Source organism: Gigantopelta aegis, chromosome 12, assembly GCF_016097555.1.
Source record: "Gigantopelta aegis isolate Gae_Host chromosome 12, Gae_host_genome, whole genome shotgun sequence".
NCBI lineage: Eukaryota > Metazoa > Mollusca > Gastropoda > Neomphalida > Peltospiridae > Gigantopelta > Gigantopelta aegis.
The window spans coordinates 11,228,349-11,255,513 of record NC_054710.1 but is presented as its reverse complement, the minus strand read 5'-3'; the positions used below and the strand labels follow the sequence as shown (position 1 = coordinate 11,255,513).

Genomic DNA, 27,165 nt, shown 5'->3' with positions numbered 1-27,165 from the left:
TGTTAGAACAAAATAGAAGCCCTGAATATGTTAGAACAAAATAGAAGCCCTCCTTGAGTAGTTAAAGTTTGTTTTGTTTAACGACACCACTGGAACACATTGATTAATTAAACATCGCCTATTGGATGTCAAACATTTGGTAATTCTGGCATGTAGTCATCAGAGATTTTTAATCCAGATACCGACTCCAAACCCTGAGTGAGTGCTCCGCAAAGCTCAATGGGTAGGTGTAAACCACCTGCAACGACCAGTGATCCATAACTGGTTCAACAAAGACCATGGTTTTTGCTATCCTGCATCTGGGCAGCGCAAATAAAAGATCCCTTGCTGCTGCTAATCGGAAAGAGTAGCCCATGTAGTGGCGACAGCGGGTTTCCTCTCAAAATATGTGTGGTCCTTAACCATATGTCCGACGCCATATAACCGTAAATAAAATGTGTTGAGTGCGTCATTAAATTAAACATTTCTTTCTTTCTTTCTTTCATCAGAGAAAACTCGATACACTTTTTTTAATGCAGCAAGAGATGGCAGCAGTTATGTTCCACTGGTTGGAACGATAAAAGAAACACATTAAGTTGAATGGATCCACCCAGGTGGTTCGATCCTGCGTCGCAAGCACCTCAAGCGAACAGTCAACCGACCGAGCTAAAACCCCACCTCTTAACCCGCTGACAAAGAATTGATTTCTCCATAGCAACTTCTATCGATCGATATGGCTCTTCAGGAAGTCTATCTAGGTCCCGTACAATATCTGACAGGTTTATAGACCCATGACAGACGTGCGCTACAACAGCTTGCTCTGAATGCGCGCGTAAAATCCCACGACCTGACCTGACCTGACTCAAATCCATTGAAAACGCATCTACCAGTTTTCTGTGGTTATTGCTATACCGCATACAGGTGTAAGGTTACTTTGAAACACAAATAACCATAACCCCTGTATAGAGTTCTGGGGTTATTTATTGCTTACCAGACTACATCCAGTTACAATGTATACAAAACTACTATTATTATTCAGGCTTCTAGGAACCAGGGTGGATGGACCAGTGCCCCCCCCCCCCCCCCATCAATTCATCAGTGTCCTACTCTATATAAATAAAGAAAAAGATGGCTTGTGCCTCCTCCCCCGCCCCATCATTAAAAATTCACACACCACACACACACTAGATACTGTACCCCATCATTAAATATCCCCCCCCACCCACCCACCCACTCGATACTGTACCGTATTTCTGTATTTTAACTGCATCTTACAACCAATACTGACCTTATGTGACTGACTGTGACACTGCCACGCCCACACTCAACATCGAGGGTGATCGGACTTTCTGTTCAGTGATCCCGTGAAACTACACAACTTAAGTTACCATCCTTCTTGAAAGTGAATATGAATAAAATGTTGACAACACCATCTTTCTTCTTTATAATTAGCTTAAATAAAGAGTTCACAACGACAACACCATTGTTATTTGTGCACACAGCACGTACTACGTCGTCAGTTGTCACTAATCTCAATCTATCTCGTGACGGTGAAATAGTCCCGTTATCTCTTCTACGAAAAACATACACTATTACCTTATATGGGTTATCAGCCTGTTTATACACCACTCCATTAAAGGGACATACCCTAGTTTTTAAACACTAAGGCATATTTTTACTATTATAGTCGTTTTTGATAACTGAAATCATACTTTACTTAGATTTTATTGTTTAGATGATCCATTTCCGTACATTCGAAGTGTTTTTGGTCATCCTGGTGTTTTTAATATCACAAAATGCATTTATCATATTTTTAAAAATGCGCGTGTGTCTGGGAGATAACAGTAGTCTGTTTCTAGAGGGTATTTCACCATCTCAAAATCACAGACTCATGTTTCACTCAATTGTAACTTTATCCAAATATGCTACAGGTTTGTAGATTAACTAAACTTAGTGTTAATTTTCACGGGCTGAAACTAGGGTATGTCCCTTTAATATCGTTACGCTGACGAAAGTAAGTTCAGGCTAAACCGAAGTAACAATCACATGAATGATTGTTCTATGCCCTTCTAATCAATATACGACGTCACATAACGGTGTTAAGTGGTTCGCCTCGCCGGCCCCACGACCAAAACTGTTTACATAGTCGCCGACACACCTGGCGTGCAGGTATAATAATATTGCATACTTCCCAGAACTACTGACTTTTCTACGTATTATCATGACAAATGAAAACAAATTTACTCGGAACTTGTAAGCGTGTAGGGAAAAATGAGGGTAGTTACACCTACAAAGAATAGTTTGTTTTGTTTAACAACACCACTAGAGCACATTGGTTAATTAATCATCGGCTATTGGATATCAAACATCTGGTAGTTCTGACTCGTAGTCATCAGAGGAAACCCGCTTCATTTTTCTTAATGCAGTAAAGGATCTTTTATATGCACTTTCTCTCAGACAGGAAAGCACATACCACGGCCTTTGACTAGTTGTGGTGCACTGGTTGGAACAAGAAAACAACAATCAGTTGAATGGATCCATAGAGGTGGTTCGATCCTGCGTCGCAAGCACCTCAAGCGGGCACTCAACCGACTGAGGTAAATCCCGCTGTACACTGATAGAAAAAAACCAAACCAACAAAAAAACATGTCTGTTAGCTGATGACCACTGACTGTTACTGTAGGCCCTTAGGAACGGGGAAGGGAGGGGGTTCTACCCTCCCACCCCATTCGAGGACAACCATTTATTTTTATTTTCCAACTCTATATCAATATATAGATAAAATATAAAACAAAAATAGATAAAATATAAAATATATAAAATATGGCTTGTGCCCCTCCACCCCACCACTACAGAGGGTGTACCCCCTCACTGGGGGTTGTCTCTCCCCCCAGCCCCGATATCGTTACTACGAGCCTGGACTGTCACTGTTTTACATCCACTGCATTACAGTGCCACATACATGCACAGCCAGGCGTTTTCTCTTACAGGTAGCCGAGTTGTCAGTACTGACCCAGATATCAAACTCGCTAGACGACCTACCTGTATTTCTCCGTGTCCATTGTTACACAGCGATACGGGTAGACGTGGAATTTCCACGTGCTAGGTAAGAAGAATGGATTCGGCAACAAGAACTTGTATAGGGTTTGTGCTACCAAATCAACTCCCATAGACGGCAATGGTAACATATGAGGCTAAAACTCCTACCTGCAGCGTATCAATCGACATATACACCACGGATATAAATTTATACTACCACCCCTCACCCTTAAAGTGAATCAGAAAACAATTGGGGGTCAAGCTGCTCATTTCAGAGATAACGGGTAGTGGTTATGACTACGGTACCCTAGGTCCGCACAAAATGTGAAGTGTGTTTTTTTTTTACAGGTACCCTATACATGATTCAAGCACAAGGCTTGTGGTACTAGATTAAATATATAGAATTGCATACATTTTTAACCAGATAAACCCTTTTTTTTTTACAGCCAACACTCATATTTATTACCGATCACAGGACTTGTGGTGTTAACTTCTCTGTCAACTCGAACTTTGACCCAGCCGGAATTTATTTGGTTTAGTCCTACCTATGGTCTGTTTGCATCAAAAAGGAATCTATGAATTTGCAATGTATCTCTGTTTATATAAAAAAAAAATGATTTAAACTAATACTAACTCAATTTTTTTTAAATGTATATGTAAATAAAAATGTTTCCTAACAAAATGCCATTACAAATATAGATTATATCTCCTTTTTAATACAGGGGTTAAAACAAAATGCTAGAATAGCCAATGTATGTGTCTTCACTTGCATTGTCACTGAAGTAATCGATAATGCAGTACACGGAGATTAAAAGTAGAATTGTGCGTGCTTTAGTTTGGCTCTTCCATCAGTTGCCTTCACACCCGTGTTACAAAAACAACAAGAGTTAACCTGTGCAATTCGATGGCAATTTATAAAGAAATATATTCTTATTTACATTGACATGTGTTTCACAAAAACTTTATTGGAGTTGTTATGTGTTTAAAATTTAATAATATATTTTAAAATTAATTTTAACTTTATTCCTTATGAAGATGCATGACAATTCATCGGTTCCCTTTTTAACGCAAACGGGCTATAGCGAACTTTACGGCACTAGATGTCTAGATGTAGGCAGTGCACCACAACTGGTATATCAAAGGCCGTGGTATGTGCTGTTCTGTTTGTGGGATAGTGCATATAAAATATCCCTTGCTGCTAATGGGAAACTATAGCGGATTTCCTCTCTAAGACTGGGCGGGATTCAGCTCAGTCGGTTGAGTGCTTGCTTGAGATGCTTGCGTCGCAGGATCGAACCACCTCGGTGGATACATTCAGCTGATTTTTAAAACAAAAATTTCGTTCAAATCAGTGCACCACAACTGGATAAAGGCCGTGGTATGTGCTTTCCTGTCTGTGGAGTGGTGCATACAAAAGATTCCTTGCTACTAATGGAAAAATGTAGCGGGTTCCCTCTGTAAGCCTATATGTCAAAATTACCAAATGTTTGGCATCCAATAGCTGATGATTAATAAATCAATGTGCTCTAGTGGTGTCGTTAAATAAAACAAACTTGTTCAACAAGTCTTATGTAGGGCCTGTACAATAATATATTTTTTAATATTCTACACATGTAGTTAGACTTGCTGAAGTGCTGTAAAGGTCGTTACAAGTCCCTGTGAATATTCTACACATGTAGATAGACTTGCTGAAGTGCTGTAAAGGTCGTTACAAGTCCCTGTGAATATTCTACACATGTAGATAGACTTGCTGAAGTGCTGTAAAGGTCGTTACAAGTCCCTGTGAATATTCTACACATGTAGATAGACTTGCTGAAGTGCTGTAAAGGTCGTTACAAGTCGCTGTGAATATTCTACACATGTAGATAGACTTGCTGAAGTGCTGTAAAGGTCGTTACAAGTCCCTGTGAATATTCTACACATGTAGATAGACTTGCTGAAGTGCTGTAAAGGTCGTTACAAGTCCTTGTGAATAGGAAGGAAGTGTTTTATTTAACGACGCACACAGATTTTGAGAGGAAACCCGCTGTCGCCACTTCATGGGCTACTCTTTCCGCTTAGCAGCAAGGGATCTTTTATTTGCGCTTCCCACAGGCAGAATAGCACAAACCATGGCTTTTGTTGAACCAGTTATGGATCACTGGTCGGTGCAAGTGCTTTACACCTACCCACTGAGCCTTGTGGAGCACTCACCCAGGGTCTGGAGTCGGTATCTGGATTAAAAATCCCATGCCTCGACTGGGATCCGAACAGAGTACCTACCAGCCTGTTGACCGATGGCCTAACCACGACGCCACCGAGGCCGGTCAAACACGGGAATGTCCCTTTAAAAGGTATATATTAATTAATGTGGATTTCTCATACTTATTGTTGATGTTGATGTTGATAGAAGTATATGAACACATGAATATATATTGATAACACGTTACAGTTACAGACCCAGACGTCAAAATACACCAGCGGGCGGGACGTAGCCTGATGCGCGGTCGATCTAGGATCGATTCCCGTCGGTGGGCCCATTGGGCTATTTCTCGTTCCATCCAGTGCACCATGGGTTTTTTTTTTTTTTTTTTTTTTTTTGGGGGGGGGGGGGGGGGGTATTATTTATTTATTTTATTTTATTTTGTTTTTAGCTGAAGAAAATAGTCCACATGACTCTATAGTGGAATGTTCTGACTGGAAAGACGGGAGCTATCCCCTCAATATCCCCAGCGTAGCCGGTAAACCCGTTTATGGTTATTACGACAGTAAAGGGTGGCTGGTAAGTAAATTATTTTTTTTTTTTTTTTTTTGTTGTTTTTTTTTTGGGGTTTTTGTTGTTGTTTTTTTCCAATTTATTTCCGTGCTTATATCCAATTAAGGTTAACGGTTAGTGAGAATGAAGAAGGTGTAGTGGTTTTCTTACACCTACCCACTGAGTTGTTAAAACTCGCTCGGGGTGCGAACCGGTACCGGGATGCGAACCCAGTACCTACCGTCTTTTGTCCGACGGCTTTAAAGGGACATTCCCGAGTTTGCTGGAGTTTGTAAGATGTTTCTGTTAAAGGGACATTCCCGAGTTTGATGGAGTTTGTAAGATATTTCTCTTAAAGGGACATTCCCGAGTTTCTACGTTTAAACTTACATAATAAATATATTTTCTTGTTTACAATATCAGTGTCTGTATATTCAATGTGTTTCTGGTTGTCTTAATATTTGTAAGAAGCCCAAATTGGATTTACGTACGAAAAAATATTTTTATGAAAATAATATGAAATTTAACTTAGTACAAATATTAGAACGATCAGAAACTCGTTTAATATACAGCGACTAATATTTTATGCATAAAAATATATTTTATATGTAATTACAATCGGTAAAAAGTATCTGTTAATCCATAACATCTTAAAACGTGCAGCAAACTCAGGAATGTCCCTTTAACCACGACAGTTTACGGTGTAATATTCTATTTATCGTCGTGCACAGTGGCTTCTTCGAGATTCTGACTGAAATGATGGAATCAAACCCCTTGTTGTGCACAGACTAGCGCGTAATCCCGTCAACATGTATGGTTATTACGACAGTGATGGGTGCTTGGTAAGTAAATGGAAGGAAGGAAATGTTTTATTTAACGACGCACTCAACACATTTTATTTACGGTTATATTGCGTCAGACATATGGTTAAGGAGCACACAGATATTCAGAGGAAACCCGCTGTCGCCACTTCATGGGCTAGCAGCAAGGGATCTTTTATATGCACCATCCCACAGACAGGGTAATACTTACCACGGCCTTTGATATACCAGTCGTGGTGCACTGGTTGGAACGAGAAATAGCCCAATGGGCCTACCGACGGGGATCGATCCCAGACTGACCGTACATCGAGCGAGTGCTTTACCACTGGTCTACGCCCCGCCCCCTGGTAAGTAAATGTGTTTGAGAGTGTAACATTCTGTCACTCGGCGTAAACAGTGGCTTCCCCGATATTCCGGGTAAAACTAGTAAGTAAATGTGTTTTAGAGTGTAACGTTCTGTCACTCGACGTAAACAGTGGCTTCCCCGATATTCCGGGTAAAACTAGTAAGTAAATGTGTTTGAGAGTGTAACGTTCTGTCACTCGACGTAAACAGTGGCTTCCCCGATATTCCGGGTAAAACTAGTAAGTAAATGTTTTAGAAACTTCTGTCACTCGTAAGTTGTAAGTAAATGTTTTGAGAGTGTAACGTTCTGTCACTCGACGTAAACAGTGGCTTCCCCGATATTCCGGGTAAAACTAGTAAGTAAATGTGTTTTAGAGTGTAACGTTCTGTCACTCGACGTAAACAGTGGCTTCCCCGATATTCCGGGTAAAACTAGTAAGTAAATGTGTTTTAGAGTGTAACGTTCTGTCACTCGACGTAAACAGTGGCTTCCCCGATATTCCGGGTAAAACTAGTAAGTAAATGTGTTTTAGAGTGTAACGTTCTGTCACTCGACGTAAACAGTGGCTTCCCCGATATTCCGGGTAAAACTAGTAAGTAAATGTGTTTGAGAGTGTAACGTTCTGTCACTCGACGTAAACAGTGGCTTCCCCGATATTCCGGGTAAAACTAGTAAGTAAATGTGTTTGAGAGTGTAACGTTCTGTCACTCGACGTAAACAGTGGCTTCCCCGATATTCCGGGTAAAACTAGTAAGTAAATGTGTTTTAGAGTGTAACGTTCTGTCACTCGGCGTAAAAAGTGGCTTCCCCGATATTCCGGGTAAAACTAGTAAGTAAATGTGTTTTAGAGTGTAACGTTCTGTCACTCGACGTAAACAGTGGCTTCCCCGATATTCTGGGTAAAACTAGTAAGTAAATGTGTTTTAGAGTGTAACGTTCTGTCACTCGACGTAAACAGTGGCTTCCCCGATATTCCGGGTAAAACTAGTAAGTAAATGTGTTTGAGAGTGTAACGTTCTGTCACTCGACGTAAACAGTGGCTTCCCCGATATTCCGGGTAAAACTAGTAAGTAAATGTGTTTTAGTGTAACGTTCTGTCACTCGACGTAAACAGTGGCTTCCCCGTGTATTCTAAAACTAGTAAGTAAATGTGTTTTAGAGTGTAACGACGTAAACAGTGGCTTCCCCGATATTCCGGGTAAAACTAGTAAGTAAATGTGTTTGAGAGTGTAACGTTCTGTCACTCGACGTAAACAGTGGCTTCCCCGATATTCCGGGTAAAACTAGTAAGTAAATGTGTTTGAGAGTGTAACGTTCTGTCACTCGACGTAAACAGTGGCTTCCCCGATATTCCGGGTAAAACTAGTAAGTAAATGTGTTTGAGAGTGTAACATTCTGTCGCTCGACGTAAACAGTGGCTTCCCCGATATTCCGGGTAAAACTAGTAAGTAAATGTGTTTGAGAGTGTAACATTCTGTCACTCGACGTAAACAGTGGCTTCCCCGATATTCCGGGTAAAACTAGTAAGTAAATGTGTTTGAGAGTGTAACATTCTGTCGCTCGACGTAAACAGTGGCTTCCCCGATATTCCGGGTAAAACTAGTAAGTAAATGTGTTTGAGAGTGTAACATTCTGTCGCTCGACGTAAACAGTGGCTTCCCCGATATTCCGGGTAAAACTAGTAAGTAAATGTGTTTGAGAGTGTAACATTCTGTCGCTCGACGTAAACAGTGGCTTCCCCGATATTCCGGGTAAAAGTAGTAAGTAAACATAAAAGTATACATTGTGTATATAACAAAACAGCATCCAGTTCTTCGCTCTCGAATATTTATAATTAAGGGTGGAATAGAAGAATCTAACGATATGCGACCCTGTGGAATACAAAATATATTACATCCGATCGGCTCCCGCCCATAGCGGGTTTAACGACTTGGATATGTGTAAGGCTACTACACCGACTTCTCTCTCACTATCCCACTAACCACTAACCCAATTTCCTGGACAGACAGCCCAGATAGCAGAGGTGTCTGCCCAGGGCAGCGTGCTTGAACCTTTGTTGTTGTTTCTATCGATAACGTAGCAGGATCCGTGCGTATACGTCAAAGAACCGTTTCGTCCGTTTAGTTGTTGGTTTTTGTTGTTTGTTGGGGTTTTTCTTTCTTTTCCCCCTTTCTCCTTTTTCTTTATTTTGTTCTTTATTTTTATTTTGGGCAGGACGTAGGCTAGTGGTATGGCTGTCGCTTGATGCGTGATCGCTTTGGGATCGATCTCTGTCGTTGTGCCCATTGGGCTATTTTTCGTTCCAGCCAGTGCACCACGACTGATATATCAAAGGCCGTGGTGTGTGGTATGTGGTGCATATAAAAGATCCCTTGCTACTAATGGAAAAATGTAGCGTGTAGCGGGTTTCCTCTCTAAAGCTATATGTCAAAATTTCCAAATGTTTGACATCCAATAGCCGATTATTAATAAATCAGTGTGCTCTAGTGGTGTCGTTAAACAGAACAAACTAACTTTATTTTATTTTAATTTTGTAAACTGAAAACTTGGTAAACTCTTTTCATTATTATCCTTCAGATCATACAGAGACGAACTGTTGGAAGAAACCAAACATTCAACAGGACATGGGGTGGCTATGAATATGGGTTTAGACGGCTGAAAGACAATGGGTGGCTAGGTAATGTACATCAAGTAAATAAACGTTCTTGTGTACGCAGAACGCGCACATACACACGCACATACACACGCACATACACACACACAGACAATAAAAACAGAAAACAAACACACACTCGCATACACACAGACAGACACACGTGCAAACACACACACACACACACACACACACTGATAGAGAGAGACGGATATTGACAAAGCGAGAGAGAGAGAGAGAGAGAGAGAGAGAGAGAGAGAGAGAGAGAGAGAGAGAGACAAAAACACAGAGAAAGAGTGTGTGTGTGTGTGTGTGTGTGTGCGCGTGTACACACGTAGACACACACGCACACTATAACACATTGCTGTGATGTATGTAACTGATTCCAGGACTACGCTTTATCAACTTGCTCACCCGTCACAGGCGCTACAAGATCCAGTTCTATGTAGAGTATGACGACGTGGACAGTGCTACTATAGAGTAGGGGAGGTTCTCTGTCGCAGACGCAGAGAATAAATACAGACTGAGTCTTCGCGACCCATCGCCAGGAAATGCGGGTGAGGCTAAAGTTTGTTCTGTTTACCAACGCCACTAGAGCTCATTGATTTATTAATCATCGGCTACAGGATATCAAAGTTTTTATAATTCTGATATAAACAATTAGATAAAACCCGCAACGGATGTTTTATATGCACCATCCCACAGACATGATAACACATACCACGGCCTTTGATATACCAGTCGTGGTGCACTGGCTGGAACGATAAATAGCTCAATATGGGGCCCACTAACGGGGATTGATCCGAGACCGACCGTGCAGTAGGTGAGAGTTTTAGCACTGGAAAACGATCCTTCAAAATGCAGGTAAGGCTGACGTTTGATCTGTTTACTAACACCAGTACAAGTACATTGATTAATTAATATTTGATAATTCTGACATACAGTCTCGGGTGAAACCCGCTGAATTTTTCTATTAGTAGATCGAATGTTCTTTTTTATCAATATATTTTCCAGAGCAGCACGACTCGGCCTCTCCCCCCGCCCCATAAACTTTTGTAGCCACAGTCAAGACCCGTCTCTGCTAAACTTCCTACACACGCACCTGGCATAAGTTCATTCAGCAAACGTTTCGCTAACGATCACGAGCTATTTGATTGGTTCCCGACGTGACCATTTGATTTAACGTGAAGCGCATAAACCAGTCAGCCGGACGGTTTGTCTGCTCGGTCTTGCTGAACGCAGCCCTGAATTACCAGTGTTCGAGATTAAATTTCTTGGCCAGTATCCCAATTGGATACTAACATTCCAAAATCTGGTATCCCACCTGAGAATTTAGTATTATATGGCATCCCAGTGGGATACTGGGTTCTTGAAGTCTGGTATCCAGAATTAAATTCTGGTATCCCTGGGATATTGGAATACCGTTAATCTCGAACACTGATTACCCATTTAAATCTTAATTTTTGGTAGAGGGGGGAAAGGCAAATGCTGAAATAGCTGTTGCACGCGCAATCTGTGTTATATGCATAATCCTGTTTTTGTTTCATTTGCTTCAGACAAAAGAATGAAGTATCATAGCGGTAAACGGTTCGGCACGTGGGATGAAGATACTGACAGGAGCTCTATGAACTGTGTCACGAGTTTCGGCGGAGGATGGTGGGTATGGCAACTGCGCACAGGCCAACCTCAATTCGGAAACAGTGATGTGGGGTGACTATAAAACCAGACCAATAACACGAACTGTGATCAAAATCAGACCAACGGTTTATTAAAGATTTTTGGATTCGTTTTCATTCCTCTCTCTCTCTCTCTCGTATTTCTTTCTTACTCGCTCGCTACCTCTCTTGATCTGTTTTTCGTCTCTCTCTCTCTCTCTCTCTCTCTCTCTCTCTCTCTCTCTCTCTCTCTCTCTCTCTCTCTCTCTGTGTACATCATCATCACCTACAGGTGCTACGAAGGAAGGAATAAATATTTCACACGAACTGTGATGAAAATCCGACCAACGGTTTATTTTTAGATTCGTTTTCATTCTTTCTTTTCTATTTGTTTTTCTTGCACCACGTCATCACCTACGGGAGCTACGAAGGAAGGAATAAATATTTTAAAGTTAAAGTTTGTTTTGTTTAACGATACTACTAGAGCGTTTCGATTAATTAATAATTGACCATTGGATGTCAAACACTTGGTAGTCTTCAGAGGAAACCCGCTATATTTTTCCATTAGCAGCAAGGGATCTTTTATAAGCACTTCCCCACAAACTTTTGCGGTGCACTGGTTAGAACGAGAAAAAATCCCAATCAGTTAAATGGATCAACCTAGGTGGTTTAACCCTGCGTCGCATGCAACTCAGGCTTGCGTTCATGCAGAGCCTCGCGGAATTTCCCATTTACCTTCACATGATAAAGCAGATATCCGACGTCATTAACTAGTTATTCTCTATTTATTCACACCAACGAGGTTATATATATCTAATGGCTATTGGCGAAGAGTTGTCTCGTCACAGAGCGACATGTTAGATATCCAAGAATAGTATCACCACAGGCCAATTCAGCAGGTTGGTAAGACATATCGTCTGCGTCTTGACGAAAGCTGTTATGATCATCATTTTCACTGTCTGGCATTCGATCAATCTGATTAAAATTAGCTCTACTGGGTCTACCCTGGTAGATCTAACAGTAGTGCGTGGACTCCCATGTCCAGGTGACATTTGATCTATAAATAACAATTCAAATATCGACCAATTACACTTCGCCGTTTATAGCATTATTCGGGAGCATACAAATTCTAAAAATATCGGGCGAGACTATTTATGTAATAGGCGAACTTGTTGGTCTATTTCAACATTAAAAAAAACAGGGGGGGGGGGGGGGGAGTGCAGTAATAAACTCTGGATGTATAGTAGTATAAACAGATTTGATGGCTATATCATCACGGTTTTTTTTTTTGTCTTGAAACGAATTTTATATAAAATTTTATATTGAAATTAGTTTCCGGCATACTTCGTAATTCACCCGAATTGTTTCGTATATCCTCGGCATAATCACGAATGTTTTCAAATTCTTTTTAAATCACTGGCATGATTTTGCAAGTAAGGTTTTGATTGGTCGAATGAAAGGTCAACTGGACATGAGCTCCAACGGGCTACTGTTAGATCCACATGTAACAGTGGAGCTCATTTTAATTACATTGGCATTCGATTGTTCTCGCCCTTTGCAATGCTGTGTAGAACAGCACAACCGATTAAGATAGCCATAGTATTCGTTAGTTTATTACGTAAACAATACCTCAGACAAGGGAATCGTGCTTTTATGATCACAAACACGCGTTAAATTACACCTCTAGTTTGCGCACGCGCTAAATTATAATTGCGCTCCGCTTCTGAAACTAGATTTCTGGGTGGTGTCACAATGTAGTTTGTACACGAGTATCCACCATCACCCACTAAAATACACCTCCTGTAATTTCAGGATTCCATTTTCAATCAAAGTTTGCTGCTTGTAAAAGTAAGGGAAGTGTGCAATTTTATCAAACCTTTTGTTTTTGGTTTTTTTCAGCTTTTTCTCTTGGTGAAAATGTAATGAATCTTCCTTTTAGTAAGGCAATTTCTCTATTTACTAAACGTATAGCACGGTTAGCGGGCGAAACATTTACACCCACCGTATCACCCACTACACGTATGCTGGATGTGGCATAAAAGCAGTTAACAGTACCTTATTTGTGGGTGAAATGGTACCAGCTTGGTCATTGTATGAACTCTGGAGTCAATTACTCAGGATATTCACAATATCCACGTCGTCGTAACAATCCAGTGGGTTCAAATGATCTCTAAAAAATTCTTTCTCGCCTCATGGTCCTCCGATACTGACGCAATACACGATTTCCGTGCCAAAAATGATCCATGTTGAAAAGTTATTTTTAACAAACCCGGTGATGAACCACCTCAAGGGCAGGTTTGACAAACACAATTGTAGTCCGGGATTAAGCTATGATTTACTGAAACCCAGACATGTGAAATGCGGTCTACACACGACCCATGGTTTAACACAGGTTTCCATAACCCATCGATAACCCATGCATGTGAAATCGGCCCTGAACGTTTATATTCCATGCGTACTATTTCTAATGTGAAACTCTGAATGTTTATATTTTAGGTGTGAAACTTTCATGCGTGTTATTTCTGATGTGATGCTTTTCACTCTGTCTCGATATCATGTGTGCCATTTCTGATGTGATATGTTTTACTCTATAAATAGAGATTATAAAAAAAACAAATTGTGAGCATTTGAATTGTTTTCCAAGTTAGTGTTGTGGGGTTTTGTCTTGTGAGCATTTGTCTGCATACACTTTAATACACTAAAACACGATGGAGTGACACCAGCATGTGCTGCCAAGATGCATTACGTTTTGGTTAAACAAATAACACAAATGCCAATTATGTTCAGCATAAAAATAGGATTTTAATCAAATATAAGAAATTGACTAAAAACATTTCATCAGTACATGTTTAAACACAATAATTCGACTCACCTAACAAACGTATTCTGCGTGGTATCATGAGTTCATTAAAAATAATTCATCTGCTGTTTAAAGAAAATAATTCCATGGACTTAAACTTATTGCCTAACAAACGTATTCGGCGTGGTATAATTAGTTCATTAAAAATTATTCATGTACTGTTTAACGAAAATAAATCCAGACTTGAATATCTCGCCTAACAAACGTATTCTGTGTGGTATAACAGATATCTAAAACTAATTCATCAGCTGTTTAAAGAAAGTCCACAGACTTAAACGTCTCACCTAACAAACGTATTCTGTGGTATAACGAATATCTAATTCATCAGCTGTTTAAAGAAAGTCCACAGACTTAAACGTCTCACCTAACGAACGTATTCTGTGGTATAACGAATATCTAATTTATCAGCTGTTTAAAGAAAGTCCACAGACTTAAACGTCTCACCCAACGAACGTATTCTGTGGTATAACGAATATCTAATTCATCAGCTGTTTAAAGAAAGTCCACAGACTTAAACGTCTCACCTAACGAACGTATTCTGTGTGGTATAACGAATATCTAATTCATCAGCTGTTTAAAGAAAGTCCACAGACTTAAACGTCTCACCTAACGAACGTATTCTGTGTGGTACGAGTTCATTAAAAATAATTAATGAGTATACATTAAAAGGGGCATACCCTAGTTTTTAAACACTAACGCATATTTTTAACTTTATAACCGTTTTTGATAACTTAAATCACACTTTACTTAAGATTTTATTGTTTAGATTATCAATTCCGTACATTCGAAGTGTTTTTGGTCATCCTGGTGTTTTTAATATCACAAAATGCATTTCTCATATTTTTACAAACGCACGTGCGTCTGAGAAGTAACACTTATGGAGTCGAGTTTTAGTCTATTTTTAGAGGGTATTTTACCATTTCAAAGTGACAGACTCATGTTTCACTCAATTGTAACTTTATCCAAATGTGTTATAGGTTTGAAGATTAACTAAACTTAGTGTTAATTTTCACGGGTTGAAACTAGGGTATGTCCCATTAAAGAAAAGAAATCCACGGACTTAAAACGTCTCACTTAACACAAAGGTATTCTGTGTTGCTCATATATTCAACTCGGTGCTTGTTAACAAGAAGAAGAAGAAGTAGAAGAAAAGGAGGGGGAGGAGGAGAAAAAGTTGTAATAGAAGCTTAGGAATAAACATTTTATAAAAACAAGCATTCTGAGAGTACTGCTAAAGCAATACATGTCCGAAAACGAACCCAACAAAATTTCGTATCTCCTAAACTCAAGGGCCATAACTCTGTTAAAAATAGATAAATTTTCATGAAAGTCAAAGTTGATCTGTAAGAGATCATGATAAAGGTATACACAAAATGTCAGCTCAAAATCTTGAGGCATTGCATAAAGAAGTCCGGAAAACTACTGTTCATATCTACCTAAGTTCCAAGCACTATAACTTTGTCAAAAATAGGTAAATCGCCATGAATGTCAAACTTGATCTGTACACGATAAAGCTATACATGAAATGTCAGCTCATTTAACTCAAGGCATGATGATTTTTTTTCAGAAAAACTATAACTGTGACAAACAGATGGACAGCCAGACAGACAGACGGACGGAGATGAAACCTATAGTCTCCTCCAGTTGGACCGATAGGGGACTAATAAATAAATTGAGTTGAATAAATATAGATGCAAATATAAACCAAGTTTCATTGATCTATGACATGTAATTTGCGAGAAACAGATTTAAACGATAAAAGCAAACGTCGATGCTGTTTAAGCATCTGTCTCCGGAAAAGTAATATCTTTATCTTGCCTTTTGACTCCATCAAGGAGAGACAAGAAATACACTAGACAAAATTTACATTAAATTTACACAAAGAGAATTCAAAATCTTTCCCCGTGACATTAAAATATGGCAAATGAAACTGATACATTGATACGATTCACACCAGGGGCTGGAAATTAACCACACACTCAACACATTTTATTTACGGTTATATGGCGTCGGACATATGGTTAAGGACCACACTGATATTGAGGGAGAAAACTCGCTGTCACCACTTCATGGGCTACTCTTTTCGATAAGCAGCAAGGGATCTTTTATATGCATCATCCCATGACAGGACAGCACATACCACGGCCTTTGATGTACCAGTCGTGGTGCACTGGCTGGAGCGAAAAATAGCCCAGTGACGGGGATCGATGCCAGATCGACCGTGACCAGGGACTGGTTGTTCAAACGTTTTGAATTAGCTTAAAGGGACATTCCTGAGTTTGCTGCAATTTTCAAGATGTTATCGACTAACAGAGACCTTTTAACGATTGTGATTGTCATTACGTATGAAATATATTTTTCTGCATAAAATATTAGTGGCTGTGTATTAAACATGTGTCTGATCGCTCTACTATTTATACTAGGCTAAATTTCATTTTATTTCCTAAAACTTTTTTTTTCGAACGTACGAAATTATTTGAAGATAAAATCCAGTTTGAGTTTCTTACAAATATTAGCTTCTTACAAATATTAAGACGACCAGAAACACATTGAATATACAGACACTGGTATTCTAAATAAGAAAATATATATAATGCGTAAGTTTAATGGTAGAAATATTTTATTTTTCGGAAACATCTTACAATGCAGCAAACTCAGGAATGTCCGTTTAACCAGTGGTTAACACACACTTTCAAAACCAACAATTAAACCCATACACGATTTACACAAGCCATATAAAATGTGTTGAGTTTGGAGGCCTCTGATAATTGAACATTTGTGTAAACTGTTTATGGGCTATGCAAAAATACATTCAGGTAACCCTTTTTCTTTATGTAAAACCAGTTATGTCCATGTATATAATATGCTAAATTTAATAAGTGAACAAAAAATAGGTTAGACTAAATTAGATTTGCATGAACGACGTGCGAACGAAACCATTGTTTTCACAATTTTCTGAGGCCTGGTTTGTCGTTGAATAAAACATTGCTTCTTTCAGTTATCAGAGGTCTGTCAAATTTTAATTCCAGAAATTAGGATATCCAGTGAATTTAATTATGGAACAGATATCCACACACACATACATATAGTTTTTAAAACAATTACTAATTTTCCACAATAATCGCAATAGCTACACAGTCTATATACATGACTTACAGCTAAATATGACTACACTCTATAAAGGTGTCAGAATCAAGGTTTGCTGTTTGTTTTTTCGTTAATATTAGAAGTTTTACCGTTGTGTTCAGACTGTTTGATGGTATTTTCTAGGTTGTCATTCGTATTACTCGTAAACGACTCGCCAGCACTTAGAGCAACTGGTTTCGTCCAGTTATAACCAGAATATTCTGTGACACATCTTTCTTGTGTTGATACTGTACTAGGGGTATCACTATCAGATGCTTGTGAAGTAAGATCCGTGATAACCTCTACACTAGGCCGTCTGTTATCAACATCCCCCAAGTATCTGTAATGTGGCCTTTCATCAGTTTCTTCTGCGTATTTGTATGGTTGATGAGACGAAACAACATTCAGCAATTCCTGTTGAGATATCAAATCAGACTTCCTTGTCCTAGTGTCTCCAAGAAATTTGTAGAGTGGCCTGTTGTCAGTTTCGTCAGCGTATTTGTATTGGTGTTGAGCAGATATCACAGTCAGCAGTTCCTGTGCAGACATCAAATCAGATTTCCGTGCATCAGGTTCTTCTGAATATCTGTTATTCGCAACTGCATCAGGTTCTTCTGAATATCTGTTATTCGCAACTGCATCAGGTTCTTCTGTATATCTGTTATTCTCAACTGCATCAGGTTCTCCTGAATATCTGTTATTCTCAACTGCATCAGGTTCTTCTGAATATCTGTTATTCGCAACTGCATCAGGTTCTTCTGAATATCTGTTATTCGCAACATGATGCTGCCATTGTGCTGAATCTCCAGGTACAGCAGCTTTGGAAATAAGATCACCAGCGTCAAGATTGGAAGACTCCTCTTCAGTAGTGGACTGAACTTCGCACCTGGTATTTCCCTTCAAATCATAGCCCTGCTCCTGGTGATGTTGCAATAGGCTACTGTGACCAACAGGTAGTAATTCCTGCAAATGGCTGCTTATATTTTCTGAATCCCGTTGATCATAATGTTTGTATGTATTACTGGGTACTGAACCACTGGTTTCAGAATTACCCTTAAATTCCTGCAAATGGGCGAATATACGATCAGAATCTTGTTCAAAACGGGTGTATGTACCACTGGTTATGGAACCAGCAGTTTGAGATTTACATTTTAATTCCTGCAAATCGGTGTTTACATGTTTAGGATCTGGTTGGTCAAAATGTTTGCATGTATTACCAGCTATGGACCCAGTTGTTTGAGAAATATTTGAACTGGTTGTATACACAGGCTTAACAGAAGTTTGAGAACCAAGTGATGAGGTTATGTAAACTGGCTGAACAGAGTTTCGCCTGTCTGTGGTACTTCTATCAACTAGACTATGTCCTTTTACAAATCTGCACTTCTTCCAAGACCGACAGGATTCTGGCTGGCTCAACTCCGATTTGATCCCAGAAATCACGGGAGCTTGGTTCTGAACTATAGTGCTTACTGCTGGTGAGACGAAGGGAGCTCTGGAATAGCTGCACTCAGTTGATAAAGGTGGATTTTCAGTAGCCGAGATGGTTGTTGAGGCCCGAGTTATTGCTTGGCTAATGACTGATGACACTGAATGGACAGGAATTTGTGATTGTAAATATCCACATTTCTTAACACCATTTTCTGATGTTTCAACTATACCTTCGGTTGCTTGCTCCGTTCTAGCAATGATACCAGATTTCTGTGCACCAATTTCTTGCAAGTATCTGTATTTGGGAATATACGGAGGAAAATGTGATGAAATTCCAGACACATCAACCGAATCAGTTTGAGATATTTCACACGCTGTGGTGGATGGAAAAGGCTCTACACTGACTGACTGAAGGTCTTGCCTAGCCGATTCCAAATGGTATCCAGATTGCTGAATATTACGAAGCACATAATTTGTTTCACTAGAATGATGTTCAGCATAGTGCGATGTGTAGATGGGCTGTATTTCGGTGGCTCTGATCCAAGGACCGTCACTACTTTGTGAGTGACTAGACTGTGCAGGTTCATAATTGGTTGAGGCTGTTGTTGTCACAGGTTCAGCAACTCTGTTCCAAGGACCATCACTGCTGTGTGATTGAGCAGACCGGGCTGGCCCATGATGGGTTTCAGCAACGGTTGACTCCTTCACAGATTTGGATAATGCATACACTTTGTCATTAGACTGAATGAACTGGATATGTCCTCCAAAATGTGACCGTGTTGATGGCTGTGACAATGTATTGCCATGTTTATATAATGGAACAGGATAGTTAATGGGATTTCCTTCTACAATGACAACATTAGGATTCAAAGATTCAGAAGATTGCCCCTGATAATCAGCCATTGCAGCACCAAGATGTTCACTGGTGGATCCTGCCTGTGAAGGTGCATTACTAAGCAATATGGTTTCTACTGTCGGACTTGCAATAAGGCTTGTACGAGGAACACTGATGACAAAACTCTGACTTGTTGCTTCACCCATTGCCTGAGAAATTAGATCCCGATTGCTGTGTGTTGCTTCACCTGTTGCCTGAGAAACAGGAACTCGATTGCTATCTTTTTCTCTTCGTTGGTTATCAGGTATCTGCTGAAGGAGGACAACATTGCTACTGCCAACAGACTGTAACCGAGCATGCTCATCAGTGGCCGAGTTATTTTGTGATTGCTGAAAGGGACTTGATTGTGACTCAGATACATGATGGTGGTCACCTTGGTTAGCTATTTTGTAACTTAAAGGCATATAGCCCCCCATTTGTTCCACTACAGAATTCCCACGGGTGGCAATTCTACTGCTCATGATAGGCAAAACTGTCTGGACAGGGTGTTGCTGATCCTGACTGGTCCTCACGTGTGTCTCAGTGCTGATAGTTTCTGAATTATTCTGATAGTGCTGACGGTAACCGATAGTCCTCTGTGTCTCAATGTTACTGGGAGAGAAATCTTTTTGATAGTGTTGATGGACATACTGTGTTGGTGCCATAGTGTGCTGCCGAACATGACTGGTAGCCAAGTCTGTATCAGTAATCACTGTAGATGTCTGAAGATGTTGCTGAACATAGCTGATAGTCCTCTGTACTTCCATGTTCATGGTAGGTGAATCATTCTGAGGGTGTTGTGCATGATCGGTGCTCCTGGGCATCTGAACGTTCATGGTAGGTGAATCGTTCTGAGGGTGTTGTGAATGACCGGTGCTCCTGGTCATCTGAACATTCATAGTAGGTGAATCGTTCTGAGGGTGTTGTGCATGATCGGTGCTCTTGGTCATCTGAACGTTCATGGTAGGTGAATCGTTCTGAGGGTGTTGTACATGATTGGTGCTCCTGGGCATCTGAACGTTCATGGTAGACGAATCCTTCTGATGATAATGTTGGACACAACTGGCAACTCCTTGTGTTACAGTGATCACAGTAGGTAAATCTTTCTGAAGACTGTTCTGCTGGTCATTCTCAGTTCTCATGGTAGGTGTATCTTTCTGAACAAGGCATTGTTGAATATTACTGACAGCTTGTGAATCTGCAGGTGGTATAATCAAACACCGACTACTGAACTGGTCCACTTGATGTACTTGGTATTCTCCTTGCTTCTCTGTATTCATCTGAACATGATTCCCTAGCTCTATTCCTTTCTCTAGCTTAGAGTTTACTGTTGCATCTTTCTGTCTAGAAACACTACTACCTCCATTAGCATTATTATTGATATGTTGGACTTCTTCATCAACTGTGCTGTGGTAGCTGTGTGCATAACTTTGCATAGATACATTACCAGCATCAGTACTGGTAATCTGTACCCTTCCATTTGTGTCACTTTCTCCTGACTCGCTAGGATTTCGTCCTGTTGGTGGTACTGCCGACACTGAACCAGGAGTTACACATTTAGCAGCAAAGTGGATGGGCTGGTGCATTCGAAGAGCTCTTTGACTGGCAAAGCTTCTTCCACATCTCGCCTCGTGGCACTTGAAAGGCAGATTATCTGTGTGTGACCTAACGTGGTCTCGATAGTCACGTCTGTGTGTGAACATCTTCTGACAGAACCTGCACTTAAATGGCATGTCACCAGTGTGGGCGGACTTCTCGTGGATTTTCAAATTCCACGAATACTGGTAACGTCTGCCGCACGTCTGACACTCATACGGTTTCTCGCTGCTGTGCGACTTGACATGTTTCTTCATCGTGTTGCGATCGGAGAATTCACGCTGGCATATCGCACACTTGAATATGTCCGCCTCACTCGCCCCGTGCTGCTCGATGCGGTGGTTCTTCAGCTTTCTGCCCGACGTGAACGGCTCCCCGCACTCATCACACTTGAACCTCTTCTCCCCTGTGTGCTTCATGGTGTGTATGTTCAGGTGGTACTCCCGCGAAAATATCTTGCTGCAGATGGTACATTTATAAATACTCTCCCCAGTGTGCAGTCGCGTGTGTTCTTCCAGGTCATACTTGAAGCAGAACTTCTTGCCACACTCAGAACACTCCAGCTTCCTCTTCTCCTTCCTCTTGGTGATCTTCATCACTCTCTTATCATTCTTGTGAAACTTTTCCATGTGCTGCTGCGTTTTCCTTTCCGTCAGGAAGTTCTTGTCACACAGTCGACAGTTCAAGCTCCGGTGTTTGCGTGCGTGTTTTTTCAGATTCTCCAGCTTTCTGAATCTCTTCTTGCAGACGAAACACTTGTGTCGTTTCTCGTTTTCGTGCTTGTTCTGCATGTGAAGCTTCAAGCTGTACGACTTTTTGAAGGTCTTGAAGCACTTGTCGCAGGTGAATGGTTTCTCCGTGGAGTGGTCCCACAGCTGGTGATTCTTGCACTCCCACTTCTGTCTGAACGACCTGTCACACTGATTGCACTTGAATGGTCTTTCTCCAGTATGTATCCGTCGATGCACGATCAGATCGGTGGAGCGATAAAACGCCTGGTGACAGAACTCACATTCAAACTGCCGTCCATACTGGTGCTTGTACACATGGAACTTCAGCTGCCCTTTCCGAAGGAACGAATCTCCGCATACGTCGCACTTGAAAGGCTTGAAACCAGCGTGGGAGTGCATGTGTTCGTTGAACTGATACTGTTTCTCATAGGTCTTGTTGCAGTACTCACACTTGAATGCCTTCTCCCCGGTGTGGCTGCACATGTGGCGGTCAAGAGAGGCCACGTCACGGAACACCGCACTACACACACTGCATGTGTGCTTCTTCAGATTGCCGTGGTTCTCACGCTGATTGTGATCCATCAGTTTCTTCAGCTTGTCGAAGCTGTGTCCACAGACATTGCACTTGTAGTGTTTCTCGCCTGTGTGACAGGTCATGTGTGTGCGGTAGGAGTTGGACTGGTTAAACTGCTTCCCACACACATCGCACATGTAAGGCTTGATTCCCGTGTGGATGCGCTGATGCCGTTTAAAGGTGCTAGAGTCAATAAAACTCTTGCCACAATCACATTTGTAAGGTCGTTCTCCTGTGTGGATCATCTCATGGTTCTTCAGCGCTGGGACCGAGGACAGCCCTTTCCCGCAATACTGGCATTCCAAACTTTTATAAAACTTCCTGGAATAACCTTTGTCCTGCTTCCTCTGTTGTGGGAGATCTTTGGCAACCTTTGCTGCCTCTTGTGCAAGTGATGTGTTAATCAGTGTCTGAAGATTGATGGCATAGTCGACACTTCTTGGAATGGCTTCAGAGTCACCTGCATTAAGTGCAGGCTGCTGCTCAACAAAAACTGCTGAAACATTAGGCAGATTGTATGCAGTGGAACTGAAACCTCTATCTAAATAAAGCTTTGTTTCCTGGGCAGAGCTGTTGGCTGTAAAATTGGCCACAGTCTGTGAATGAAAAGCTTGTGGGAACTGCAAGCTGTAAGACAAATTACTGGTGTAGTCCTTAACAGAAGAAATGGACGTGTAAGCATTTTCAACCAGGCTGGATGATGGTAGGGTCAAGTATTTTGTGTAAGACATGTAGCTATTATCTTGACAATCGCTAGATGGTATCTGCTGACCACAGTTGACAATCTGATCTTGGCTGGTTAGTTCTAAACTGCTGCTTTCCATAGTATGCACCTGGACTGTGGGCACGGTTCCACTGCTTGATGCCTGTGATTCAGCCATCACTTTTCCTTCATTATTTGACACATCTACCTGCATTACTTCATTATCATTAGACATGTGTGACTGCTCGTCATTGATTCTATCATGTTCTGAAATCTGTGATTGGGCCTGCAGTGCACTATCATGATTAGCTAAGTTAAGTGACACATCTGCATCATTATTTCTATCACTTGCCAACTGATTTTGATTAACCTGGACCTGATGGTAATGTGTATCATCTGAAGCTGTTGCTGCTGTTATAGTTGCTACTGCTTGTAGTTTGTCAACACAGCTATTCGACATTTCATAGTTATTCTGGTCTTGGAAATGAGACATCGATTGCTGTTCACGTGATGTGTCTGTCTGCTTAACGTTCATTTCTTCAACGTTTGTCTCAAGAGGACTGTTCCTGCCATAATCTGTCTCCTGTATTCCTTGTACACTGTCTTCCTCATGGTTAGCTGTTCTACTCTCACAGCTTGGTGCACACATTAAACTTTTAACACCTTGAACATACTGTAAAACATGTGGACTCAACATAGTTAGACATTCAACATTCTTAGTTGTGTCTGCTCCATTCACACTGCTCAATGAAGAACTGCAAATTAATTGCAAGGAATTGGGTCCAACAGGAGTCAGATTTTGTAATGAAGAAACCATGGAAACCGTTGGTATGCTATGAGCAGCTGTCAGCAGTGTGAACTGCTCTGAACATACCCTACTAGCACCATCAGGTGCCACGAGAATGCCACCTCCTGTATGACTAGACTGTTCTGAGTTAACTGCTGAAGTGGAGTCCAAACTGGCTGTGATTAGGGGCGAAGTCTCTGGGTGTACTCCCGTGACTTGAATCCCCATAGACACAGCATCAGATAACACACTGGCTCTGACTAGATTGTCAACACCAGACACCTTTTCTGAATAAGACATCTGCGACACACACTGCACATCAGACAGACCATCAGCATTTTGTGTCATAGAGGAAGGACATTTCCGACCTTCAGTTTCTCTGCCAAAGTCTGACATCTCCATTCGACTCTGATCAGCATTCTTACTCCATTCTATCTCCTGGCTTAATTCTTCAGTACTGGTCACATGTCCATTGTTCTGAACAAACTGTGTTCTGAACTTAATGGTTTCATTAAAAGTGTTCTGAATTGAAGAGATGCTTGACTGTTTATCATCAGCTGCATATCCATTGTCATGAACAGATGGAGTGCTGGAGTGTTTATTAGCAGACAGTTCTGCATCCTCAGTGTTGAAGGAATCCAAAGTTGATGCATCATCATCATCATCATCATCATCATCATGTTCACTTCCTATACCACTAGATGTTTCTTCACTGGAGGAACTACACTTCTGGGATTCCGACACAGACTTCTTCAATTTGAGCTTTGAGTCATCTCTTTTCTTTGCATGTTTCACAACTTTCCTTTTCTTTTTAGCTGGAATAGCCGACAATTCAGCATCATCCATATCTGATGAATCTGTATTTCCTACATTTTCCATGTTCGCACTGTGGTCAAATCTAGTGTGATGGACGAAATCGTTGGTGTCGTGAAATGTCTTCGAACAGGTGCTACAGCTGATGGCGCCGGTTTTCATGTGCATCTTCACGTGAATCTTCAACGTGTTCATCGTGGCAAACGTCTTTCCACAGAGGTCACACTTGTAGATACGCTTGCCAGAGTGTTTCCTCCTGTGTTCGCGGAGATCCTTCCAGGAGTAGAAGCACTTGCCGCAAGCCTTGCATCCGTAGGGCTTCACCCCGGTATGAATTCTCTCATGGACCATCAGCTGAGCCTTCTGTTTGAATCCTTCGCCGCACGTCTGACACTTGTGAGGCGTGAACCTGTTCACCGAGTGTCTGCTCAGGTGGACACGAAGGTCACCTTTCCTCACGAACCTCTCGTCGCAGTCAGGACAGTCGTACGGCCTGATCCCAGCGTGCATACGCAAGTGCTCCATCAGCCCGTACTGCTTCTCCCATTTCGCCCCGCAGATGTGGCACGTATATGCCCGTTCGCCCGTGTGCGAACACATGTGCCGTTTCAGCGTCACCTCGTCCTGCACTTCGACACTGCACTTCGGACACTTGTACGTCTTCATGTTTCCGTGGTTCTCCGTCTTGCAGTGATCAACCAGCTGCTGCAGCTTGTCGAAACCAAGCCCACACACCTCACAAGTGTATTTCTTCGTACCCGTGTGAGTCCGCTTGTGAGATTCCAGAGACGTCGATTGGTTGAACGCTTTTCCGCAGATGTCACACACATAAGGTTTCTCGCCGGTGTGAATGCGCTGATGGCGTCTGAAGACGCTGCAGTCGCTGAAACTCTTCCCACAATCTTCACATTGGTATGGCCTCTCGCCTGCAAAAACACAAGAATCGTGCTGAATCAAATGTCTTGTGTATATCATAAACCAATTCAGCGAATAAATAAGCAAGTTGTGATGTAAAAATAGTGCTGAATTAAATGTCTTGTATCTTGCAATTAGCGAATGTTTGACATGCAATAGCCGATGATTAATAAATCAAGTAAACAAGAATTGTGCTGAATTAAATGTCTTGTGTATATCATAAACCAATTCAGTGAATAAATAAGTAAGTTGTGATGTAACATTAAGGATTAATCTAGGTCTTAAAAACATTTTGTATTTTTAACATGAAATTTAACAATAATAATAAAAAGAGAAGAAAGTTAAAACATGCATTGAGATAAACATTGATAAATGCAATTAAAAACCAGGTTTTATTGATCTAAGACTGTTTGTGAGAAATGAAGCTACATGTAATGCAGTATGTATAGTTTGCAGACCTCTCAAGTCTCACAGTTTTCAGCAAAATCTCATGGTCTCACAGTAAGCTGTGAAAATCTCACATTTTTTTTTAAATCTCATGGGTTTGGGGGGTTTTTCTCTCCAAAATCTCACCGTTTTTCTCTTGTGATAAAAATCCATTGTAGTTAAAACAATTTTTGTTCTTGCTCAGTCGAATTCTCGGCCAATCCAGCCAGAAATAACAAAGTAAGTGAGAGCACTGGACACAAGGTTATCGCTACCAGTCTCTCGCATTCTCGTTGAGAGTTTGCACGTGTGATGTAGAAGTAAAAATTCCCCGAACCTCATCTGTCAAATATTGTTTTCTATACAAAAGAACGACCACTTTATTTTGCTTAGCACTTGATTATGTATGAATAGGTCAATTTCCAGGTTTTTACTGAAATCTCCAGGTTTTGGGGCTTCAGTGTCCAGTGCCTCGAGGTTGAGAGGTCTGAGTTTGTGAGAAATTAATATGTATGTATAACACAAATGTTGATGATTTCAATCTCAGAAATGTAATACCTATGTTATCACAAATTAAATACCTCACCTATATGTACCATAAATCAATTCAGTGAATATATATGAATGAATGAATGAATGTTTAATGACACCCCAGCACGAAAAACACATCGGCTATTGGGTGTCAAACTATGGTAAAATGCAAGAAAAGTGTGATGATGATCATCAATATAAAAATTCAACAGTTTGTGAATATATAAAACATACAACACATTTCCCCAACTGAGCACCACAAATAGCCTAATTTCATGGGCCATAACTCTACAAAACATGAATAAATTACATTTTCAACAGAGTTATAGCCCTTGAATTAATTTCCCATACAAGCCACAAACTTGATCTGGCCACAAGTATATAAAAAAAATAGGCAAATCCCCATGAAAAAGTTTGGGTTTTTTAACGACATCACTAGAGCACATTGATTAATTAATCATCAGCTACTGAAAGTCAAACATTTGGTAATTTTGATATATAGTCTAAGCTCTTAAACAGGAAACTGATAAAAGTATGAAATTCGAGGCTTGCCAAGGATTTTTATACTTTTTAT

The 27,165-nt window shown here is 40.7% G+C and overlaps 3 protein-coding genes across 3 annotated transcripts in view; 1 reads left to right on the top strand and 2 right to left on the bottom strand.

Moving 5' to 3' along the window:
- The window catches only part of LOC121386252 (E3 ubiquitin-protein ligase TRIM56-like), a 97,272-nt gene extending 95,880 nt beyond the window's left edge, over window positions 1-1,392 (bottom strand). Inside the window, exon 1 of the mRNA XM_041517095.1 lies at window positions 1,268-1,392. The gene's annotated coding sequence lies outside the window, so the exon portion shown is untranslated. The remainder of the gene's footprint in view (window positions 1-1,267) is intronic.
- A 5,169-nt stretch (window positions 1,393-6,561) lies between these two features.
- On the top strand, window positions 6,562-13,799 carry LOC121385814 (fibrinogen-like protein 1-like protein). The gene is made up of 5 exons (XM_041516603.1): window positions 6,562-6,594; window positions 9,497-9,596; window positions 9,962-10,039; window positions 11,129-11,228; window positions 13,724-13,799. The coding sequence occupies exons 1-5, from the start codon at window positions 6,562-6,564 to the stop codon at window positions 13,797-13,799; spliced, it is 387 nt and encodes a 128-aa protein (XP_041372537.1).
- A 2,833-nt stretch (window positions 13,800-16,632) lies between these two features.
- Window positions 16,633-27,165, bottom strand: part of LOC121385813 — a 29,429-nt gene continuing 18,896 nt past the window's right edge. The window contains exon 2 of the mRNA XM_041516601.1: window positions 16,633-25,645. Coding sequence (XP_041372535.1) covers window positions 17,280-25,645 — 8,366 coding nt within the window. The 3' untranslated portion in view covers window positions 16,633-17,279. The remainder of the gene's footprint in view (window positions 25,646-27,165) is intronic.

What these genes read in the sequence shown, in the direction of transcription:
- LOC121385814 (XM_041516603.1), top strand. Translation starts at nt 6,562, where the DNA reads ATGTATGGTTATTACGACAGTGATGGGTGCTTG. An exon ending in ACGACAGTGATGGGTGCTTG is followed by an intron (nt 6,595 to 9,496) that starts GTAAGTAAATGG and finishes ATTATCCTTCAG; the next exon opens with ATCATACAGAGACGAACTGT. An exon ending in ACGAGTTTCGGCGGAGGATG is followed by an intron (nt 11,229 to 13,723) that starts GTGGGTATGGCA and finishes TTTATATTTTAG; the next exon opens with GTGTGAAACTTTCATGCGTG.